Source organism: Oryx dammah, unplaced genomic scaffold, assembly GCF_014754425.2.
Source record: "Oryx dammah isolate SB20612 unplaced genomic scaffold, SCBI_Odam_1.1 HiC_scaffold_21, whole genome shotgun sequence".
In the NCBI taxonomy this organism is placed as follows: domain Eukaryota; kingdom Metazoa; phylum Chordata; class Mammalia; order Artiodactyla; family Bovidae; genus Oryx; species Oryx dammah.
The window spans coordinates 4,780,168-4,802,960 of NW_024070205.1; the positions used below are offsets into that span (position 1 = coordinate 4,780,168).

Consider the following 22,793-nt stretch of genomic DNA (forward strand, 5'->3'; position numbering starts at 1 on the left):
CTGCATTTTTGCATCCAGGTCTTATGTGAGTTACTTCACCTGTGTGTACTTTTGTCTCCTCACAGATAGAATGGATGATGCTAATAGTACCTTTTCACGGGGGTTACTATGAGGATTAAATAGGACAGTCTTTGTGAAATTTGTGTGAATATAGTATGAAATTACAATACTGTGAAATTTAGGTGTGCAGTGAATGCTAGCTGCTCTTATTCATCATTAATATAGTTTCTGAGTGTCTGTACTATGCCAGACACTAAACAAATATGAAGTGATATGTTTGTCGTCAAGAATCTTAAGAGATTAATGAGTACATGCAAAAACAATTATATTATAATAAAGATAATCTTATCAGGACAGGGACAGACGCTTAGGGGAATCGGGAAAGATTTCATGGAGCAGGTAGCATTTGAGCTGAGAACATAAGAAAGGGAGGAGCTTGCAAGGCAGAAGGACCAACAAGTACAAAGACTTTAAGTTATGTTCTGGAAATTGCTAAAACTAGGGTGATTTCAGGGTGGGCTGCTGCTGCTGCCGCCAAGTCGCTTCAGTCGTGTCCGACTCTGTGCGACCCCATAGATGGCAGCTCACCAGGCTCCCCAGTCCCTGGGATTCTCCAGGTAAGAACACTGGAGTGGGTTGCCATTTCCTTCTCCAATGCATAAAAGTGAAAAGTGAAAGTGAAGTTGCTCAGTTGTGTCCGACTCTTTGCGACCCTATGGACTGCAGCCCACCAGGCTCCTCCGTCCATGGGATTTTCCAGGCAAGAGTACTGGAGTGGGGTGCCATTGCCTTCTCTGTCAGGGTGGGCAAGTAGGCGTAATGAAAATGATGAGAGATGAGGATTGGCAAGTGAGCAGAGGTCATGTTTTGAGTAGTTTGTATGCAGTACAGAGGAGTTTTTAATCCAGTAAGTGATAAAAAGTTGAGAAAACAGAGGAAATGACCGCCATAGGCATTTTAGAAAGGTAGACTGGCTTCAGGGAAGAGAAGGAAGTTGGAAAGAGCAGAGGGTTATTTCAGTCTTGGGCTAGGAGGATGAGCAGCATTGGGAATGGGATGCGGGAGAGGGTGGATCAGAGCTGCAGGCTTCAGTGGACTGGTGACGGGTAGAATGAAAAGAACAGGCAGATGGAGAAGACCTGTGATTCTTCAGAGTCCACCTGTATCATCTCTATCAGAAGTCCTCTTTATTCTTGAAACACTTCCAGGGCTACTTTCCAATAACCCTTGTATCACCCACATTTCTTTAGGAGGTTTTTAAAATGTCCACCTAGGGTTTTGGTTGTTATTTCCCTGCCTCATCACATTGTGAGCTGGAAAGTGTTGTCTGTTACTTTTGGTTAGTATCCTTGATGAAAGCCCAGGTCATTTCAAATGAGTAAGTTTTCAGTAAGTTCCTGTTTAATTGAACTAAGGTGAAAGATTGACATCTGACTTGTAAGAAGCCTTTAACTTGCTGTTTCACAGTTGGTTTATGAGAGGTAACTAATAAGCTCTGGAACCATATGTAGTTTACTGATTTGATTCTCTCACTTTGGATCTTTTACCGTTTTTGATGTGTTTCATAGATGCTCAGAGGCAGACTCCTGATCCAGTGGTGCTTTCCTGAGGCTCCAGCTGTCCTCCTCTCTGCCCATTCTCATGCAGATAAGAGTCCTTTGACCTTTCCCCCCTTAAACTGAAAACCTAGGGGTGAAAAGGCAAAAATCAAATGGGGAAAAGATGACAGATGGGGGTGAGAGAAAAAAATTTTGGATGATTTGTCTTTTCTGTCCTTTGCTTAGGTTAAATTTGATCTCTTCTAGAAGCAGAAAATATTTTGTAGCTTTTAAAAAAATGTGACTTATTTAAGACTATCCTGACAAGATTCCGGTTGGTTCTGAATAGGGAAGCATTTTGACTTACAGCATACTTCTCTACTTTAAAGTTAAATATTTTAGTGAAGTGTTCTTCATGCCATGCCAAATGAACAAATTTGAGGTATAATTTAAGATTTGGCGTATGAGATATATAATGAGCTAATTTGGTGATGTTTCTCTTTGAAAAAGCTCCACGTGAAATCTGATAATAGTTTAACATGACCCATTTGGAGTGAAACCCAAGGTCAAGTTTTGTTATGTGTAAATATGTGTATTCTATATCTCCTAATTTGGAACATAATTCATATTGGGATTCAGTCAGAAAAATGCTGTGGATGAAATTTCTTAATATTATGTTTTTTCTATTGGAGATCAAGAATGGTTAGGCATAACTTAGTATTCTGTGAAGGAACACTGAGGGTTTTTTTGATGGAAACTATTTGATAATCTTGAAGTAAACACTTCATTTATACATTATTATTGAATTCCCCCCACCCAATAAGAAAAGAGAGAGATTTGTTGTCTGTGTTTATGCGAGGAGAACCCCTACCCTCAACAACCCTACCAGTTGATTTAAACTTGGGATTGCATTGTACATTTGCCTGACTTTGTGGTTCAGCATTCCCTCAGAAGCTGTCTCTTATTGTTCGGAAATTCAAAGCCATGCAGATAGCATATCCTGCAGTGCCTCTGCGCATACATTTGAGTTGACATAATAGAAACGTTTTTTATTTTAGAGATTTTGATTGTTACAGTAAATTATTCAAATTTATGTATTTTCATAGGTGTCTTTGGACTTTACTGAATTTATTTTAAAACAATTTTCTTTTTAGGGGGTTAAATCGTGTTAGGTCTTCTGGTCTGTAGGCAAATGGAAGTTTAACAATCAGAAGTAGTTTTGATCTTTAACTGACACTTAATGGCTTTATTATTCAACTACATATAACTTAATTTGCAAGCAAGACTTTCTTGACTAAATAAAGGGAAATTCTACTAATTGTTAATTTAACATCTTCCCAACAGAGGTATTTTCATAGAAAATAAAAGGTTTGGGGAAGATTTTTCTTATAATTTAAGATTTTTAAGTTGCTCTTCCCATTCACTTGGGTAAAAATCAGGAGACTTTAGTAGTAGGAGGTCAAGTTAGCTTTCAGTTTTGAGACTCTGTGCTAAGTATGCAGTCAATCCCCTGGTAAGAATAGTCCCATTCCAAAAATCACTTGTAACTTAGTCATTTAAAAATCATACTGTATACTCTTGATTCATTATTTACATAATTTAGAAAGCAAGCTTATGAAAAATGTGAAACGTGAAAACTTTTACAATCATGGAAGACTTTTTTGTTTTAATTCCATAAAATGACCCCTATCTTTGCCAAATTAAAATTGTGGGTTATCAGTACATATTGCTAATGTTTGGATTCTGTACCTTTTCTGGTATCCAATAAATGTGTAAAAAGTATTTTGGAATCCAGTACAAGCATGCTGTATTTTTTTAAATTAATTAATTTAATTGGAGGATAATTCAAGCATGCCGTATTATAATAGAGAAAGATTAAAATCAACTCAGAAAACACTTCCCCCAAGAAATTATGTTATAGCAGTATTATTCTGGTTATATCCTGAAAAAATAATAAAAATACATGCTTTTCCAACTTTTTTTGGATAGTTCAAGGTTAGAAATACATAATTATGCTATATGCATGTTAATATGTATGTGTATGTTCATTTGCTCGGGTGGGTCCAACTCTTTGTGACCCTGTGGTCACACAGGCTCTTCTGTTCATGGAACTCTCCAGACACGAATACTGGAATGGGTAGCCATTCTCTTCTCTAGGACACCTTCCTGACCCAGGGATGGAACCGTAGTCTCGTGTGTTATAAGCAGATTCTTTACTGTCAAAGCCACCAGAGAACCAAAACATGCATAGATCATCGTATGGTCTGTGCTTAAATACCTTGTGGATTTTTATCATATCTTGGTTTTTCTTTGCTTATAATGTTATCCTCCCCCCCTGCATTAAGGGAAATACCTTGATTCCCTTTCTTCAGTATTCTTATGTAAGTGCAGTGCAATTAATTTTTAGATAATACTCTCTGAGTTTATTAAATTTAATCATGTTTAAGTTTAATTAAGTCCCATTTGTTTATTTTTGTTTTTATTCTCATTACTCTAGGAGATGGGTCAAAAAGGATCTTGCTGTGATTTATGTCAAAGAGTGTTGTTCTGCCTGTGTTTTCCTCAAAGAGTTTTGCAGTGTCTGGCCTTGCATTAGTTCTTTAATCCATTTTGAGTTTATTTTTGTGTATGGTTTTAAGAAGTGTTCTAATTTCTCTCTGTTACATGTCCAGTTTTCCCAGCACCACTTATTGAAGAGGCTGCCTTTTCTACATTGTATATTCTTGCCACCTTTGTCAAAGACTAGGGGATCATAGGTACTTGGCTTTGTTGCTGGACTTCCTATCATGTTCCACTCATCTATATTCTGTTTTTGTGCCAGTATGATACTGTTTTGATTACTTTAGCTTTGTAATGTAGTCTGAAGTCAGGAAGCCTGATTGCTCCCGCTCTGGTTTTCTTTCTCAAGATTGCTTTGGCCATTTGGGGTCTTTTGTGTTTCTATACTAAGTAAAAATTTTTTTATCTAGTTCTGTGAAAAATGCCATTGATAGTTTGATAGGGATCGTGTTGAATCTGTAGATTGCTTTGGGTAGCATGGTCATTTTTACGATATTGATTCTTCTAATCCAAGAACATGGTGTGTCTAAATGTCCATCAACAGATGAATAGATAAAGAAGATGTGGTATATGTGTACAGTGGAATAGTACTCAGCCGTAAACAGGAGCAAAATTGGGTCATTTGGAGTGATGTGGATGGACCTAGAGTCTGTCATACAGAGTGAAGTAAGTCAGAGAAAAATAACATATATTAATGCATGTGTGTGGGATCTAGAAAAATGGTACAGATGAACCTATTTGCAGGGCAGAAATAGAGACAGACATAGAGAACAGACTTGTGGGCCCTGGGGTGGCTGGGAAGGGGAGGGTGGATTTGGGAGGTAGGATTGACATATATGCACTACCATGGGCAAGGCAGGTAGCAGCGGAAAGCTGCAGTGCAGCACAGGGAGTCCAGCACGGTGCTCTGTGATGGCCTAGAGGGATGGGGTGGCGGAGGAGAGGTCCAGGAGCGAGGGGCCAGGTGTATACACAGCTGATTCACAGTGCTGTACAGCAGAAACTGACACAACCCCATAAAGCAGTTGTTCTCCAAAAATTGAATTTAGATGCATGTAACAAATTGGTGAATATAGACAAATAATTATGATTATCTTTTTTCCTCATGGCCTTAGAATATTTTGTTTTTTATCTAATCTCCATGATACATGTACGACTTACATATTTTTTTAAAGTGTGTGGGTGAAATGTTATTTGCCCATTAGCTTTCGCCTGAAGAAAAATTTATGTATACATATTTTTTCAGGACAAAGCAAAGCTAAGCTTATCATAGAAAATTACTCTTCATATTGATAGTGTTTTTTCTTATTTCTGTTGCCTTTCACTCAAAAGTATCCTCAGTTAACATTTCTATTTTATGCTACTAGATGTGCATAGTCACAACTTTGATTACAGAATAATAATAATAGCCAGCATTAACTGGCTATTATTGGGTTAGAATAACCCAATATAGAGCTTATAATGGGTTAGAAAACAGTAGTGTCTTACGTGTATTAATTGATTTATTATTACGATAATCCTCTGAAGTAAATACTATTATTCCATTTTTATTTTTGCATATTTTCATTATGCCACTATTATTTTTTCAAATAAGAAAGATTTGAGAAAGGTTACTTGTCCAAGATCACATAACCTGCAATTTAAAGTGTTGTGATTCATGTCCAGGTGCCTGGATCCAGGGTCTCTGCCCCTACCATTGATACTGGTCTGCCTCTATAATGTGAAATTGTATATTCTGAATAATGATGTAAAAGGCTTTTAGTATAAGGTGGCTCAGTGGTAAAGAAGCTGCCTGCCAGTGCACGAGATGCAGGTTCCATCCCTGGATCCGGAAGATCCCCTGGAGAAGGAAATGGCACCCACTCCAGTATTCTTGCCTGGAGAATGCCACAGACAGAGGAGCCTGGCGGGCTACAGTCAGTGGGGTTGCAAAGAGTCAGACATAACTTAGCAACTAAACACACCACCACCATCATAAGTAGGAATATAAATAAAAATTAAGCCAAAATGTGTCCTTTTATTTCATTTTTAAATTGTCGCTTTTCTTTTTGGACAAGCTGTGTTAAAATTTCTTTTTTTCAATTTTTTTTAATTGAACTATGTTTGATTTACAATATTGTGTTAGCTTCAGGTGTACAACAGAGTTACTCAGTTTTATATAAATTATTTTCCATGATTTGTTATGTGTGTGAGTCTGTTTCTGTTTGTAAATAACTTTATTTGTATTATTTTTTATATTCACCTGTCATAGGTGACTTTGTCATATTTGACTTACTTTGACTTAGTATGATAATCTCAGGGTCCATCCATGTTTTTGCAAATGGCAGTATTTCACCATTTTTTATGGGTGGGCAATATTCTGTTATATATATATGTGTATGTGTGTATACACGTATATATACATACAACATCTTTTTTATCCATTCATCTGTTAATGGACATTTAGGTTGTTAGGTCCTATAATTTAGGACATTATATTCAGAATATAATACAGATCTCACATTACTATGCCTCCAGGTGTCTGCATTATACCCGCTCATTTTGTCATTTTCTTACTTTTCTTTATTACCTAAGTATGTGGGCCTTAGTAAATTTATGTTAAGCATCCAGTCAGTCCAGGTGATGCGCTCTTGTCCTAATGTCTTAATAAGCTGGAGAAGTCTTGTATGAATGGGCTGTAGTGTAAATTTTGTTGAGTAATGCTAGATTTGTAGTACCCTTTCCAGATTTCCTTCTGTGGGAAGAGAGATGAAAATATATGAGCTATATAATATATTATGTTGCCTTTTGTGATATTTTTTAAAAAGTCTGCTAATCTGTAGGTTCCTTTCAGTTTGTGTCTATTAAATATACTGTTTATCATGAGATTTTATTCCACTGTCTAATTTCAGTCACTGTGTAGTAACGGTACTGAGCTTAATTTTCATTTCTGTCTCTTCATAGGGAAATATGAGAGCCACACACGTGTTCACACAGGTGAGAAGCCCTTTGAGTGTGATATTTGCCACCAGCGCTATTCGACAAAGTCTAACCTAACTGTTCACAGAAAGAAGCACAGTAATGAAACAGAATTTCATAAGAAGGAGCACAAGTGCCCTTACTGTAATAAACTTCATGCAAGCAAGAAGACTTTAGCCAAGCATGTTAAGAGGCAAGTATGATCTTGCTTCCATAGTAGATTCTAATGTGCCTTCTCATTTAAATATGTAGTGAGCCAAACACACCTATGGAGTGCTTGTTTCCACTCCTTTCATTGCTTAAAATTTTCTAGATGACAAATTTTTTAAGAAAAGAACAGCAAATATTAGTTCATACTTGTGAGATTAAGTTTTTTGAGGTTGAAACAACAACAACAATCTATATTCTAGAAATTTAAGAAACTGCATTTTTATTATCCTTGGTTTTGTGTCTTGGGTTTTGACAAGTATATTTTCAACATATATGATTATACAACTCCAGAAAACGTATTCCTCATGCTCAGCTTTGTCTTTAGTATATAAAAATTTGTGAGAGAATATTTATATTTAACTGAGAAATTAAATTTACTGAACTATGGACTAAAGTCAAGTGGGTTGCCTTGAAGATTCTCTGTGAATAGATAGGTTCCTGAATATATTTAAAATGATTACATTTTACTTTGACTATTTCTGCATAAATTTAGGCACACACATTCATATATTAAAATGGTAGCGATTCTTAAAATACTCAGATGTGCCTGTCTCTAATAAAGGAATCACTGCTTGATTCTTATAATTAACTGTTAACATGTCAAATAGAGTACTGACTTAACTAATATCATCTTTTCCTAACAGTCTTTTAATTTTTTTTCTTGTAGATTTCATCCTGAAAATGCACAGGAATTTATTTCCATTAAGAAGACTAAGAGTGAAAGTTGGAAATGTGATGTAAGAGGTTTTAATTTGTAGTAGAAAACCCTAAATTAAATGTAGTGTGAACTTTTGTGAAAGTAATTAAATTTTAAAGTAATATAAACTTAGCTTATATCACTTTTAGAATCCTTTATACAGTGTTATTCTAATATTTTTACAAATTAAGCCTGGTGTGAGTTACTTTTTCAATGATGGACCTGAAAAATAGAAATCCTAGATTTTATTTTTATTGTAACCACTATAACATGTTTCTATAGTTGTCTATATAAATTGTGACATTACTGTTGCATACAATATAAAATGTTAGAATTTTCCCTCCACTTCTGATTATCAGTGGCTATATGTCAAACCACCTGAAAACCTAGTGGCCTTAAATTACTGTTTGACTTTCATCTCATCATTTTGTGGGTCAGTAATAGCAATGGGGCAGGAGTTTGCTAGGTAATTTTTCTGTCCCGACTGAAGTCACTCAGTTGTTTTCAGCTGGTAGGTGGTCCGTCTGGTCCGGTCTGGTCTAGTTTGGAGCTCCTCCCAAAGTGCCTCACTCGCCTGGCTGGAGATTGGTGTTGGTCAACAGCTGGGAGCTCTGCTAGGCCGCTGACTGGGGCCACTTCCTGGAGCTGCTTGAGCTTCCTTCTAGCATGGCACCTGGCTCCAGGAGGGGAAGAGTGTTCCAGGAAGCAGAGGTGAACAGTATCAGGCTTTTTACAGCCTCACCTTGGAAGTCTCAGAGCACCACTTCTAGCATGTTCTGTTGGTCACACAAGCCACTCCAGCCAGGGAAAATTTAAGGGGAGTGGAATCAGTCTCTATTTTACAATGATAGGAGAAGCAATGAATTTATAGGTATTTTTTATTCTTCTATACCCCCTAAGTCAGTCAGTTCAGTTCAGTCACTCAGTTGTGTCCGACTCTTTGTGACCCATTGAATTGCAGCACACCAGGCCTCCCTGTCCATCACCAACTCCCGGAGTTCACTCAGACTCACATCCATCGAGTCAGTGATGCCATCCAGTCATCTCGTCCTCGGTCATCCCCTTCTCTGCCTGCCCCCAATCCCTCCCAGCGTTAGAGTCTTTTCCAATGAGTTAACTCTTCGCATGAAATGGCCAAAGTACTGGAGTTTCAGCTTTAGCATCATTCCTTCCAAAGAAATCCCAGGGCTGATCTCCTTCAGAATGGACTGGTTGGATCTCCTTGCAGTCCAAGGGACTCTCAAGAGTCTTCTCCAACACCACAGTTCAAAAGCATCAATTCTTCGGTGCTCAGCTTTCTTCACAGTCCAACTTTCACATCCATACATGACTACTGGAAAAACCATAGCCTTGACTAGATGGACCTTTGTTGGCAAAGTAATGTCTCTGCTTTTCAATATGCTATCTAGGTTGGTTATAACTTTTCTTCCAAGGAGTAAGCATCTTTTAATTTCATGGCTAAAATCACCATCTGCAATGATTTTGGAGCCCCCAAAAATAAAGTCTGACACTGTTTCCACTGTTTCCCCATCTATTTCCCATGAAGTGATGGGACCAGATGCCATGATCTTTGTTTTCTGAATGTTGAGCTTTAAGCCAACTTTTGCACTCTCCTCTTTCACTTTTACTTTTCACCCCCTAAAGTAGTTTTTCATTATTTAGGTAAATACTGTTTAAATGAGTCACCAGCTGTCATTTTGCCTTCTTTACTCCAAGGCCTCAGTTTATGTGTATGACCGCATTCTCACCGTTTCTCTGATCTCAGCTTCTAGGAATTGAGGTTAATTATTTGGATCTTAGTGGTTTCCTTACCTTATTAAGTTTTATCATTCTCAGGTGTAAAATGATAATAATTGTATCCACCTCCTAGGTTTGTTGTGAGAATTAAGTAGAATAATCATGACTCACTTAGCTTTGCGCCTGGCATATAGTACATGTCTTGTTATTACAGCAGCCTGTCTCCGCCCCCGCCCCCACTTTCTAAAGTTGATGTCTACCAGATTTTTTTTAAAGTTCTGTCTATTCTTTCTGACCACTTTTAAGAGATAAACTTTCAAGTAATTTTTCTGAGGTTTTTAAATTCCAATTCCTAATCAAATATATGGCTAGTATGACATATAATTAGTTTTCAAATATACATTTAATGGATTTAGGAATGTTGACCAGGATTAAGATGACTGTATAATCTGAGGAATTAGCCTATTAGAAATGTAAGATGTTGAAATTCACCGACCTTTAGTACTAGTTTAAAACAATTTCTTGCTATAATTCCTCCGGGGCTTCTCTGGTGGCACCATCGGTGAAGAATCTGCCTGCAATGTGAAGACCTGGGTTCATTCAAACCCTGGGTTGGGAAGCTCCCCTGGAGGAGGGCATGGCAACCCACTCCAGTATTGTTGCCTGGAGAATCCTCATGGACAGAGGAGCCTGGCGGGCTGCAGTCCACGATGTTGCAAGGAGTTGTGACAGGACTGAGTGACTAAGCACAGCACACTCATTTCTCAAGGCATTCTTTTTTTTTCTGTACAATCAGTTGATTATACTTTTGGTAAGTTTTTTCTTTTGGGAGAAATTCCTGACTACTTGAATTTGTATGTCTATTTCTCATCAAAGCTTTATATTTTTATTTTAGATTCACGTTCCCTCACATTTTATGTGCATTTTCCTTTAGATTTGTAAGAAATCTTTTACTCGAAGACCACACTTGGAGGAACATATGATTCTCCATTCTCAAGACAAACCTTTTAAGTGCACCTATTGTGAAGAACATTTCAAATCACGATTTGCACGGTTGAAACATCAAGAAAAGTTCCATCTGGGTAAGCAAATTACTTTTCTAGGAGCATCACAGCCACTGTTGGTGAGCACGTCGTGCTGGGGAGACTGCTGCTGTGGGACCACTTAGGGGAGGAGCTCGTGTGAGTGGGGCAGGGTTCTTGGATATGAGTAAACACTGGGTTTGTTTTGTTTTTTGGTGGCACGTGTGTTTGTGGTCAGAACTGCATTTATTTACAGTTGATTGTCGGATAGGTTTGTGAGTACCTGGGGTAGGCATTTTTGTCTGTTTGTTTTAGAGAAACCTCATTTCTCAGAGAGTGCAGTAAACTTGGTATACTTGGAATACAGTGCTGTACTTGCTGAGTTCACTGCCTCCTGCTTATGGCCACAGTGGAGACTTGTGTTCCAGATAGGTACATTTATGACAATTTAATCCCAGTAATGAATTATCATCATCCAAGTAGCCTGTTCCCTGTCCTATTCACTGTTTTTATTGACAACTTGGATAAAAGATAATATACTTCATGTTTTATCAATATGCAGCATGAAATAAAGCTCGCAGGGAGAGTGGTAGCAGAAAATAAAAATGTAAAAAAAAATCCGCTGTCAAAAAAGTTAAATTAACTTAAAATTAATTATGAATAAATACAAAATTGTACATATGGGAATGATCTGACTTCCTTCCAGTCATTGGGAATTGCAGAGCTGTAAAATGGTACAGAATCCAAAGGCCTGTTTTCAGATGGGCTTATTAATAGCAGAGGCTTTTTAGATACTGTCTGAACCAGTAATGTCATATGACTGACAAAAGCAACTGTAGTTTTAAACTACATTAATGAAAACGTATTGTTCAGAATTAGGAAGGTCATCATCTCACTGATTTTAAATTGATCTGGAACATTGCATTCATTTATGGATATCACATTCAGGATGGATATTGACATATATTCCAAAGGTGGGTAATTATGACAACATAGGGCCTTAAGATCATGTCATCTGAAAAACTTTTGAAGGACCTTGAAATATGCTGTTTGGGAAAGGGAGACAGAACAGCTGTCTTCAGATATTTTCAAGGCTCTGTGTGCACAGTGAGGAATACATTTGCCCCTCAGTATCTGTTGGGGTTGGTTCCAAGACCTCCCCAGAAACCCAAATCTGAGGATGCCCAAATCCCTCCTATAAAATGGGGTAATGTTTGCATATAATGTGCAAATCCCCCTGCATATTTTAAATCATCTTTTGATTACTTAAACAATACCTAATACAATGTGAATGCTATTCAAATAGTTGTAAATACAATGTGGGTTTCCCTGGTAGCTCAGTGGTAAAGAATCTGCCTGCCAAGCAGGATACCCAGGTTTGATCCCTGGGTCAGGAGGATACCTTGGAGAAGGAAATGGCGACCCACGCTGGTATGCCTGGGGAAATTGCATGGTTAGAGGAGCCTGGCAGGCTACAGTTCTTGGGGTCATAAAAGAATCAGACATGACTTAGCATGTAAACAACAACAAAATACAACGTAGATGCTATGTACATGGTTGCCAGGGCCTGGAAAATTCAAGTTTTGCTCTTTGGAACTTGATGGAATTGTTCTCAAATATTTTCTATCTGGAGTTGGTTGAAACTGCAGATTCTTCAGGGTGGTGTTCAGTGGGCAGGGCATAGCAAGCACACCATACTTCTTTTTCACACATCCTTTGTCTACCTTTTGGTTTGCCCTTCAGTAGAATTCTGTCTTCTCTAGACATTTATTCGGTAAAATCATGGTGACATTTTGAATCCAGTTAAAGGTCAATATTACTATAAGAAATTTGTGTTTAATTTTTTTAAGACTAAACAGAAATGTGTCACAGTATTTTCAGTCTAGACGATATGATTACTTTTTTTGGTTATAAGGAGCAACAGTATATTTCCAAACCATGAGCTCTCTTAAGTCCTCTGTTTATCCTTTGAAAGTTTCTTATTACCTCTTTTACCCCCCTGAACTTTGGTAGGTAGCATTTTTTACTTTGATCCAGTCTGATTTCAAGCTAGGAGTTGGCCATTTCAGTTTATGAACCCATTGGTTTATCCAGCATTTATTCTACCAGATGCCTGGTGCCATACTCAGCTCTGGAGATGTAGAGATGTGCCCTGTCTACTGGGGCTAAACAGTCTAGAAGGAAAGAGATAACTGTAAACAGATAAGTGGTTGTGTTATGATATGGGCAGTAGCGGTAGCAGTGGGAGGTATGAATTTATAGCATGTATCAAATTTAACTTAGTATCTGTTCATAAATGTCACATGCACACTAATTCTTCTTTTGTAGGTCCTTTCCCATGTGATATATGTGGTCGCCAGTTTAATGACACTGGAAATTTGAAACGCCATATAGAGTGTACCCATGGTGGAAAGAGAAAATGGACTTGCTTCATCTGTGGAAAATCAGTACGAGAAAGGTGAGGAGTTATCTAAATACCCGGAAAAATCCCAGTACTTTTATGTAGAAATAATCAATGAATATATTTTATAAGGTTTAAGGTCAAATAAGATACTTGAATCATGCTTTAATTTGAAACTTAAGTGTAAAAGAAATTACATAAAATGTTATGGAAGGTGATATGAGGTCAGGATTTTCAAATTTAGATGGTGAATTTAACAGAGACATCATTTTGTCTCTTTCTGAAACCTCACTAAATATTAATTAAAGGTTGTTTGTTCATTCATTCATTCATTCATTTTGAAGACATAAGCTACAAAGACAGCAAGACAGGAAAGCCACAAGAGCAGCCCAGGTTTGGAAGCTCAAAAGCAGTATCGGTGGGAACTGACCTAGCAGATCTGAGGAGGACAGATCCCAGAGCGGTAATGGAGAAATGGAGAGCCTCGTCTCCTTGCAGAGTCCACAGAAGGTGCGGGAACTGGCGGGCCCAGATGCCCTGGAACCAGGGTGACGGGCAGGAGGAGTAAGGGCTGCTCTGCAAGGGAAGTTAGAGCAGTGGGTTCTCCTCTGTCGCCCGCCAGGCCTGTGCTGGACAGCCACCCCCGCAGTGGCAGATGGCTGCGTGGAGTCATGCAGTCGGACACACGGCTGTGAGCCCCAGATACGGCGCAGCACAGTGCGCTGCCTAGGGACGTGCGCTGCACAGGCAGTAAGGCAAAGAAAGGGGGCACTGCCCTAAATGGCTGTTCCCGAGAGAGGCACGAGCCGAGGAGCAGACCCAGGAGACCTCGTGAAAGTGTTGTCAGTGGCGGGAGTGTTCTCTGTCTCATCCTGCACACAGCACTCTTCTTTAAACAGTGTGTACGCGTTAGGACGCTTCAGTATGTAGAAGTTCAGTATTTTAAAACAACTGAAGGGACACTTTCCTAAAAGAACAAACGGGTACAACGGCAGAAAAATCAGTATGCTATATTTATATGAAAACTTGTATTTACCCGATTAGTAAAATATAAAGTATATCTTATACAGTATAAATTATTTTTTCCCTTAAAGGTCTTTCTGTAAAAATAAAAAATAAAACAAACTGAAAAGGAAAACAGCCTTTCCATCTTTTTACTTGTTAGGGTCTGGGAATAGTTTTCCTGGTGTTGGTTGGCCTGGTGGAGGAGACCCCCTACTGGTGGAGATCTGCCTTTAGGTCACATTCACCTTGATGCCCACTGGACATGGGGCCGAAATAAAACCAGGTGGTAGTGACAGAAGCCCGGCATGGTCAGATGTACTGTGCTTTCCTTTCTTTCCCCTCAAAATAACTGTGTCTGCTCTTCCTCAGCCTTTATTTGATGTATGTGGGCAATCTCCGAATATTAGAACTATAGGAGATGCCACAGTGGTTACACAGTGATCCATCCACAGTCGGTAAGGCCGGAGGATTTAGGACTAGCCACAGTTAATACCCTTTACATGGTTTCCCTGTTTACCATTGCCATCTGGAAATTGCAAGTGTCTGTGAAGTTTTCTTTGGCTTAAAACATCACTTTAATAAGTTGTGAGCACATTGGAAAGGAATAGTACTGATAAACTGGATTTCTTATATATTATTAAACTCTATCCACTAAAATTTACATCAGTTTTACTGATTTGTCACTAAAATTCAGTAGTGACAATTGAGTATCTTTCATTTGTATGTCTTGGATGTTTCAGTTCAGTTTAGTCGCTCAGTCATGTCCAACTCTCTGAGACTCCAATGAACCACGGCACACTAGGCCTCCCTGTCCGTCACCAACTCCTGGAGTCCACCCATACCCATGTCCATCAAGTCCGTGATGCCATCCAACCATCTCATCCTCTGTTGTCCCCTTCTCCTCCTGCCCTCATCTTTCCCAGCAGGGTCTTTTCAAATGAGTCAGCTGTTCGCATCAGGTGGCCAAAGTATTGGAGTTTCAGCTTTAACATCAGTCCTTCCAATGAACACCCAGGACTGATTTCCTTTAGGATGGACTGGTTGGATCTCCTTGCAGTCCAAGGGACTCTCAAGAGTCTTCTGCAACACCACAGTTCAAAAGCATCAATTCTTTGTTTGGCACTCAGCTTTCTTTATGGTCCGACTCTCACATCCATACATGACCACTGGAAAAACCATAGCCTTGACTAGACGGACGTTTTGTCAAAGTAATGTCGCTGCTTTTTAATATGCTGTCTAGGTTGGTCATAACTTTCCTTCCAAGGAGTAAGCGTCTTTTAATTTCATGGCTGCGATCACCATCTGCAGTGATTTTGGAGCCCAGAAAAATAAAGTCAGCCACTGTTTCCCCATCTATTTGCCATGAAGTGATGGGACCAGATGCCATGATCTTAGTTTTCTGAATGTTAAGCTTTAAGCCAAGTTTTTCACTTTCCTCTTTCACTTTCATCAAGAGGCTCTTTAGTTCTTCTTCACTTTCTGCCATAAGGATGGTGTCTTCTGCATATCTGAGGTTATTGATATTTCTCCTGGCAGTCTTGATTCCAGCTTGTGCTTCTTCCAGCCCAGCGTTTCTCATGATGTACTCTGCATCTAAGTTAAATAAGCAGGGTGACAATATACAGCCTTAATGTACTCCTTTTCCTATTTGGAACCAGTCTGTTGTTCCATGTCCAGTTCTAATTGTTGCTTCCTGACCTGCATACAGGTTTTCAGGAGGCAGGTCAGGTGGTCTGGTATTCCAATCTCTTTCAGAATTTTCCACAGTTTCTTGTGATCCACACAGTCAAAGGCTTTGGCATAGTCAATAAAGCAGAAACAGATGTTTTTCTGGAACTCTCTTGCTTTTTCGATGGTCCAGCGGATGTTGGCAGTTTGATCTCTGGTTCCTCTGCCTTTTCTAAAACCAGCTTGAACTTCTGGAAGTTCATGGTTCATGTATTGCTGAAGCCTGGCTTGGAGAATTTTAAGCATTACTTTACTAGCATGTGAGATGAGTGCAATTGTGTGGTAGTTTGAGCATTCTTTGGCATTGCCTTTCTTTGGGATTGGAATGAAAACAACTTTTCCAGTCCTAGCAAACCACTAGCAAAGGAGGTCAGAGCTAAATTATTTGCTTTTTTTAAGAAGAGAGACATAATAAACATGTTTGTATACTGGTGCAACTAATCCAGTAAGAAGCGGAAATGTCGGAGAAGGGGAACAGTTGACATTATGGTAGCTTGAACAACTTTCTAGTAAGCTTTCTAGAAATCTGTGTTTATATATTAAATATGTGTTTCTGTATTAGGTTGGCGTTAAAAAAATCTATAGCTGTATATACATGTGTGTATACTTTTTTTTCTTTTAAATACAGAACTACTTTGAAAGAACATTTGAGAATCCATAGTGGGGAAAAGCCTCATCTCTGTAGTATCTGTGGACAAAGTTTTCGTCATGGAAGCTCATACAGGTAGGTCAAGCCATTTTTCCCCTATATTAAGTAAGATAAAATTCTATCTCCATTTTATACTCTCTTTTCTTAACATTGTTTTAGTTGTTTGATGAACTAAAACATGTCTTAACATTTGTGATGAAGCAAAGCTGTGCAGAAAAGTTTATAGACTTTTGCCTCTTCTTTATGCCTTTTAATATTTTCTTAATTCTGTGGTATAGAATATGTTAACATATTTCTTCACCACTAAGAGTAATGCTGTACTAAGTCGTTTTTATTTAAATATTTCATTACTTTTCTTTGAATCAAAATTCATGAAAACTCTGGTGTTCTAAAGTTGGTGTATTTTTTCAGTCCTAATTGTCAAAGAATGTTTTTGTTACAAAAATATGACAAAATTGAAAACTAGAGGATTCTCAATTTTAGAAAGTTTTCTGAAAATAAGTTGTAACTTAAGTGATTATTTTTACAGCTGAATGCTGACTACCTTTGCAATTTATGAAAAGTTGTTTTTAAATGAATAAATAATAGATGACTATTTATTGTGAAATATGTATACAATTTAAAATCTTATCAGTGTTCTCAGGATTTTAGTTTTTACACTATTATTTCCAGTTTTTAAGTTTAAACAGAATGGTGATTTTACTGATTTTAGTCATAGCAGAATCAACACCTGTTTTGACAACTTGAATGGAAAGGCTATTCATTTCACTAGGATGTATACAGATGGAATATTGTGGGGATAAAAATAACTCGAGTTAAATGAATTCTAATAATCTGTTATTTATGATAACCTTTTATAATCTGTTTCTAGGTGATTATAAAGTGAGCCACACTTTATTTGGTTGGTGTGAAGGAAAGGAGTGAAGTGTGACTGTCAGAAAGTTGATTCCTTATCGGCTTTGCTAAGTTCTCAGTGGTCAGTGTGTAAGCGGTGTCAGTTGTCCAGAATAGGACTGATTCTTAGTGATTTGCTATCATCACGCATCTGTCGCTTGTGCACTTACCTCGTTTGTCGATTCTGATTCCGTCCCATTCAGTCCTGCAACACCAGCTGACACCTCTAGACATCCGGTAGGTTCCCAGAAGCAGGTTAGGAGCCTCATGTCAGGAAGGAATGCCATCCAGAAGTAGTGGAGTCTGTGCAGATGTCGAAGTGCTGCCCCAGAACAGCTGAGTGGGAGCCCTGGAGTCAGGTGTGAAGCGGGAAGGCCCCTAGAAGTCAGTAATGGAGCAGACAGTGGTGGGTGAGCCTGGTTGAGTAGCAGCCCAGCTCACGTTATTAAAAGTTAATCGAGTTTTTCTCTTTCACCCATTGTCACCTGTGTCAATGGGCTTCATTTATTTATTTTTTCTCTATAGACTTCACTTACGAGTACATCATGATGATAAAAGATACGAGTGCGATGAGTGTGGGAAAACCTTCATTCGTCATGATCATCTTACGAAGCACAAGAAGATACACTCAGGTGAGGCGCATTTTGTAACAATTTCCCAGAGCACCCGAGAAACCACACCATGACTTGCTGGCTGTATTTAAATAGGTGGTATATTTGGTCACCCCTTGGTAAACAATACGGATTTTAAAAGTTTTTTTAAAAAAGCATCTTTTTAAGCTTTTTTAAGTATTTTAAAAAGAGACATAATTTTGTGACATGTTTTTTTGGTCTCTGTAATTTTAATCACTTGGTTACCCTTTATGATCACAAACTGACTTTTAAAATTTGTTTCAGTCAGATTCTCAGATTTGCATTTTGCATATTATGTGGGTATGTGAAGTTATTACCATTGGCACTTTTTTGAATGAAGACGTCAAGATTATATTTCTCATTTTAATTGGATTTGAAAGAAGCTAGCAAAACTTAGATCCCTCAAGAGGATCATTTTAACTGGGGTGTTAAAGTTTATGTACTAGTGAAGTTTTGAAACCATATCTTTGGAAGAGCACCTTAATAATCCTGATCAGTTTCAGATCTTTATTCTGTATTTATAATTTTTATACTCTGGGGATTTCTTTCATATTTTCCTCTCAGATTGATGTTCAGGAAGTGCTAAGAGAGCCACCTTTATGAGCACAATGATGAGAAAGAGCCATCTCTCTGAGCCCAGTAGAACAGGTGATTATTATTATTATTTTAACCATAATTTAAATGAACAGTGTACAGCAGATGTCGCATTTTCTTGAATGATCCCAGTGAGGCAGGCTGCAGTTGTTATCACCACTGTTAATAGGCGCTAAAGGTCTGATGACTTTTTCATTGGCACTGTGCATTTCCATTTTCAGAAGGACAGTTCTAAATTTCTGATTCTAGAAGTCACGTGGCTTGATTGTACACGGGTAATGAGACTGATTTTTAAAGAGCAAGCCTTTGTAACTGAATGTAAGAATAGAGGTGACAAATTGGACTCATCTAGAACTTTCCTTTATATTTGTATTTTGGCTCATTGCAAATGTAAGAAATCCCCACAGATGAAAAATCTTTAAAAGTAAAGTATAAAGATCTGAAAATGTTCAGGTCCTTTTTTATAAACAAGACAGCCTCATCTGGATTCATTGTATATTCATTTGAGGTGTTTGATATCCAGACTTATATATTCCTTAAAAAAAAAATCCTGAGTTGTGAAGTCCTTTCATTATCTCACCCTGTTACACTGAAAGTCACGATTTGAAGTCTGCAGCAAAAGGCTACCGATTCCTTCTCCAACTGGGGAGGAGGATTCACATTCCTAAAAATAAGTACAGAGTCACTGAAGAAAGATAAATTTGAGTATTAACATAAGGCAAACAGCCCAGATAAAGGGTGGCTTTACCTTTCTGATATCTGTTTTCTACCACGGTGTCTTAACTGCTGGATAATTTGTTTCTGGGGATAAAAAAGATTGGCATGCCTATTATAACAAAAGTATTTGGGTCTTTAAGGTGAGAAGGCTCATCAGTGTGAAGAATGTGGAAAATGCTTTGGCCGTAGGGATCATCTCACTGTTCATTATAAAAGTGTACACCTTGGAGAGAAGGTGTGGCAAAAGTAAGTGAAAAGGCAAAGCTTCTCATCATCATCACCTTGGATAAAGCTAGGTTGGAGAAAAGTTGTCTCATAGTTTATTTAATTGAGGATGGGTTAATCAGTGACCTTTCTCCAGTTTATCTAGCTTCTCTGCAGATGTAAAGGAATTAAATGGAGCATAATTTTTCATACTTGATTTCAGTTGATTCAAACACTGGGAGATGGTAGACATTGAAGTGAGTGACTAATATAAAATTGTGGCATTCTTTGGGAATTTCATTTATATTTGGTTGCAGTAGCTCTTGGAGAGGTAAATATAAATGAACATACTGCCTACATTTTGTACTTAATATGACAGCAATTATTGGAAAATGTCAGAATTTAGATCCCTTTAATGACACTGATAAATGATACTTTATTGGAAGGAGGTATGTACTGTCTTTGAACATCAACTTTTTAATACAGTTTAGATATCCAGGCTTAATAACTTGGATTGTGTGAGTATGAGATGTTCTAAGAATTCATGTTCTTGGAGTAGGTATTTGAAGCAAATAGTCTAAGGTGTCAGGAACCTTAGTGTAATGCTGACCTAGATAATCATGGAACCAGAATTTGTCTCTTACCCGTTCTGCAAAGGCTGCTGGGAGTGGGTCTAGAGTGGAGCCGTGGGATCATTTCCTCGGTGCACTTTTGTAGTTAACCCCCGCTTACCCATCTCATTGATTTTTTTTTTTTTTTTGGTCCCTATAACTTTTCCTTCTCATTTTTAAGTACAAAATAATATATAAAAGTTTGATGATTTAAAGCTTAAAGTAGTTTAAAGTTGAAAATCTAAAGACATCTTTTTTATAGATTTATTTGTCGAGTATAACTGGAGAAGGAAGAACCAGAGTTAAGATTGATGCATAAAAAGTATTTCCATGTTCATGTGGCATTCTCTGCTTTAATAATGAGACAGTTATGCATGAAGTTATAACTTATTTTCACTATTAAAACACTCAAATCTTTTTCTTTTCTTAGATATAAAGCAACCTTTCATCAATGTGATGTTTGTAAGAAAATTTTTAAAGGCAAATCAAGTCTGGAAATGCATTTTCGGACACATTCAGGTAAAACCTAATGGGTATTTTATATATGTTTATTTATATATTATATATATATAGTGTAATTATTCAGAAGTGATAAATGGATGTTTATACTTTGTTGTTCTTGGTGAAATTGGTTTTTTTCCTGCCAGTAAAATTTTTGCTTATTAAAATTGGTGTTGTGAATGGACATTAGTCTGATCATTCTGTTCCATATTATGTAAGCTTCAGTACTTTTTTTTTCCCCCTTATATTTATTATTTATTTATTTATTTTTTATTTTACTTTACAATTCTGTATTGGTTTTGCCATAGTACTTTTGAATATCATTTTGTAGAATTTGGGGAAAATTTTTTCCATAGAGAATTTATTTGACTTTCAGTTCTCAGTTTCTCCTCTCCTGGTTGTTTGTGCTTCCTCTATATCTGCATGGCTCTATGAAAGACATTTATTTTATTTCCTTATCTATTAAAAGAGTAATTCAGATAGGACCTTGCTGTTGCTTATCAAGTCAACCATTGTATGGTTTTCCTTTTTACATATTCAGTTGTGATGTATACGTAGTTGTAGTAGAATGACTCACTTCAGCTGCTTTCTAGGACTTAAAAGTGAAGGTCACTCAGTCGAGTCCAGCTCTTTGCAACCCCATGAACTATACAGTCCATGGAATTCTCCAGGCCAGAATACTGGAGTGGGTAGCCTTTCCCTTCTCCAGGAGATCTTCCTGACCCAGGAATCGAACTGGGGTCTCTTGCATTGCAGGTGGATTCTTTACCAACTGAGCTATCAGGGAAGCCCTTTCTAGGACTTATCATTTTCTAAATCTTTCCATTTTTTCCTTTGGCAATTCTACCATATTTTGAAACATAGATTGTTGGATTTTTTTCCTATATGTTGTCATAGTTCTTGTTTTACTTCTCATGTAAATTAATAATTTTTAAAGCTTTCTTTCCTTCTTTTTGGGCTTCTCACGTAGTCGGTACAGTATCTGCCTGCAATGTGGGAGACCTGGGTTCTATTCCTGGGTCGAGAAGATTCTCTGGAGAAGGAAATGGCAACCCACTCTAGTATTCTTGCCTGGAGAATCCCGTGGATCGAGGAGCCTAGTGGGCTGCAGTTCATGGGATCACAAGAGTTGGACAAGACGTAGTGCTATCTTTCTTTTCCTTCTTTTTAAGAAAGAAAGCTATTAATACATTTATGGCTCTTTGCTTTATATTTAGTTAGGAATTTGTCAAGCTGCTGTTCTGGAAGGGAAATTAATTTATTTTATATTTCTCATATTATTTAATGAGAATTGGAAATAACTGAATTTGGGCAATTTCAATAGCATAGAATTACAGTAAAAACTCTATTACTGGGACTTCTCTGGTGGTCTGGTGGTTCAGTAGTCCCAGTGCAGGGGGCCTGAGTTCAATCCCTGGTCAGTGAACTGGGTCCTGCATACCACAACTAGGAGCCCCCATGCTGCAGCTAAGACTTGGCATGGCCAAATATTTTTTAAAAATTAAAATAGAAAAAGAATTTGTTACTGATACAGTAACTGTGTTAAACATAAAAGTGCATCTCCCTGAAAATGAAGAAGTCCTAATTTGGGGGCCACATAAATAGGAGTAAGAAATGAGGAAACTATATTAATACTATTCTCAATGCTAGTTAAGAATAAACTCATGATTTGTAGGAGATAGTTAAAACTTAATTTGAAACCACTGATGATTTAAGAATTGTAAAACTATAGGAATTACCTAGAGGAGAAAGTTATTAAGGGCTGGCTTTATAACTGCATTAAGTTTTTTTAAAACATTAATTTGTAGTAATTAATTGGTAACCAGTGATTTTGGAATTCTCATCTCTGGATATGTCACAGTTAGAATTAGGGACAAGTCCCTCTGCCCATGGAAAACTGGGGAAATGAGCTCTGTTACAGATTAAGATGACATTTATGGCAGTTATGGAATGAGATGGAGGAATCATTTGAAGAAGAGGTCAACCTGCTTTTTTGGTAAAGGACTGGAGAGTAAACATTGGAGAAGGCAATGGCACCCACTCCAGTGCTCCTGCCTGGAAAATCCTGTGAACGGGGGAGCCTGGTGGGCTGCAGTTCATGGGGTCGCTGAGGGTCGGACACGACTGGGCGACTTC

General features: G+C 37.8%; 1 protein-coding gene across 1 annotated transcript in view; it reads left to right on the top strand.

Moving 5' to 3' along the window:
* Window positions 1-22,793, top strand: part of ZBTB41 (zinc finger and BTB domain containing 41) — a 31,775-nt gene that overhangs the window by 4,435 nt on the left and 4,547 nt on the right. Inside the window, exons 3-10 of the mRNA XM_040263720.1 lie at window positions 7,041-7,248; window positions 7,933-8,002; window positions 10,634-10,781; window positions 13,050-13,179; window positions 16,484-16,579; window positions 17,924-18,030; window positions 19,482-19,587; window positions 20,587-20,675. Of these exons, the coding sequence (XP_040119654.1) occupies window positions 7,041-7,248; window positions 7,933-8,002; window positions 10,634-10,781; window positions 13,050-13,179; window positions 16,484-16,579; window positions 17,924-18,030; window positions 19,482-19,587; window positions 20,587-20,675 (954 nt within the window). The remainder of the gene's footprint in view (window positions 1-7,040; window positions 7,249-7,932; window positions 8,003-10,633; window positions 10,782-13,049; window positions 13,180-16,483; window positions 16,580-17,923; window positions 18,031-19,481; window positions 19,588-20,586; window positions 20,676-22,793) is intronic.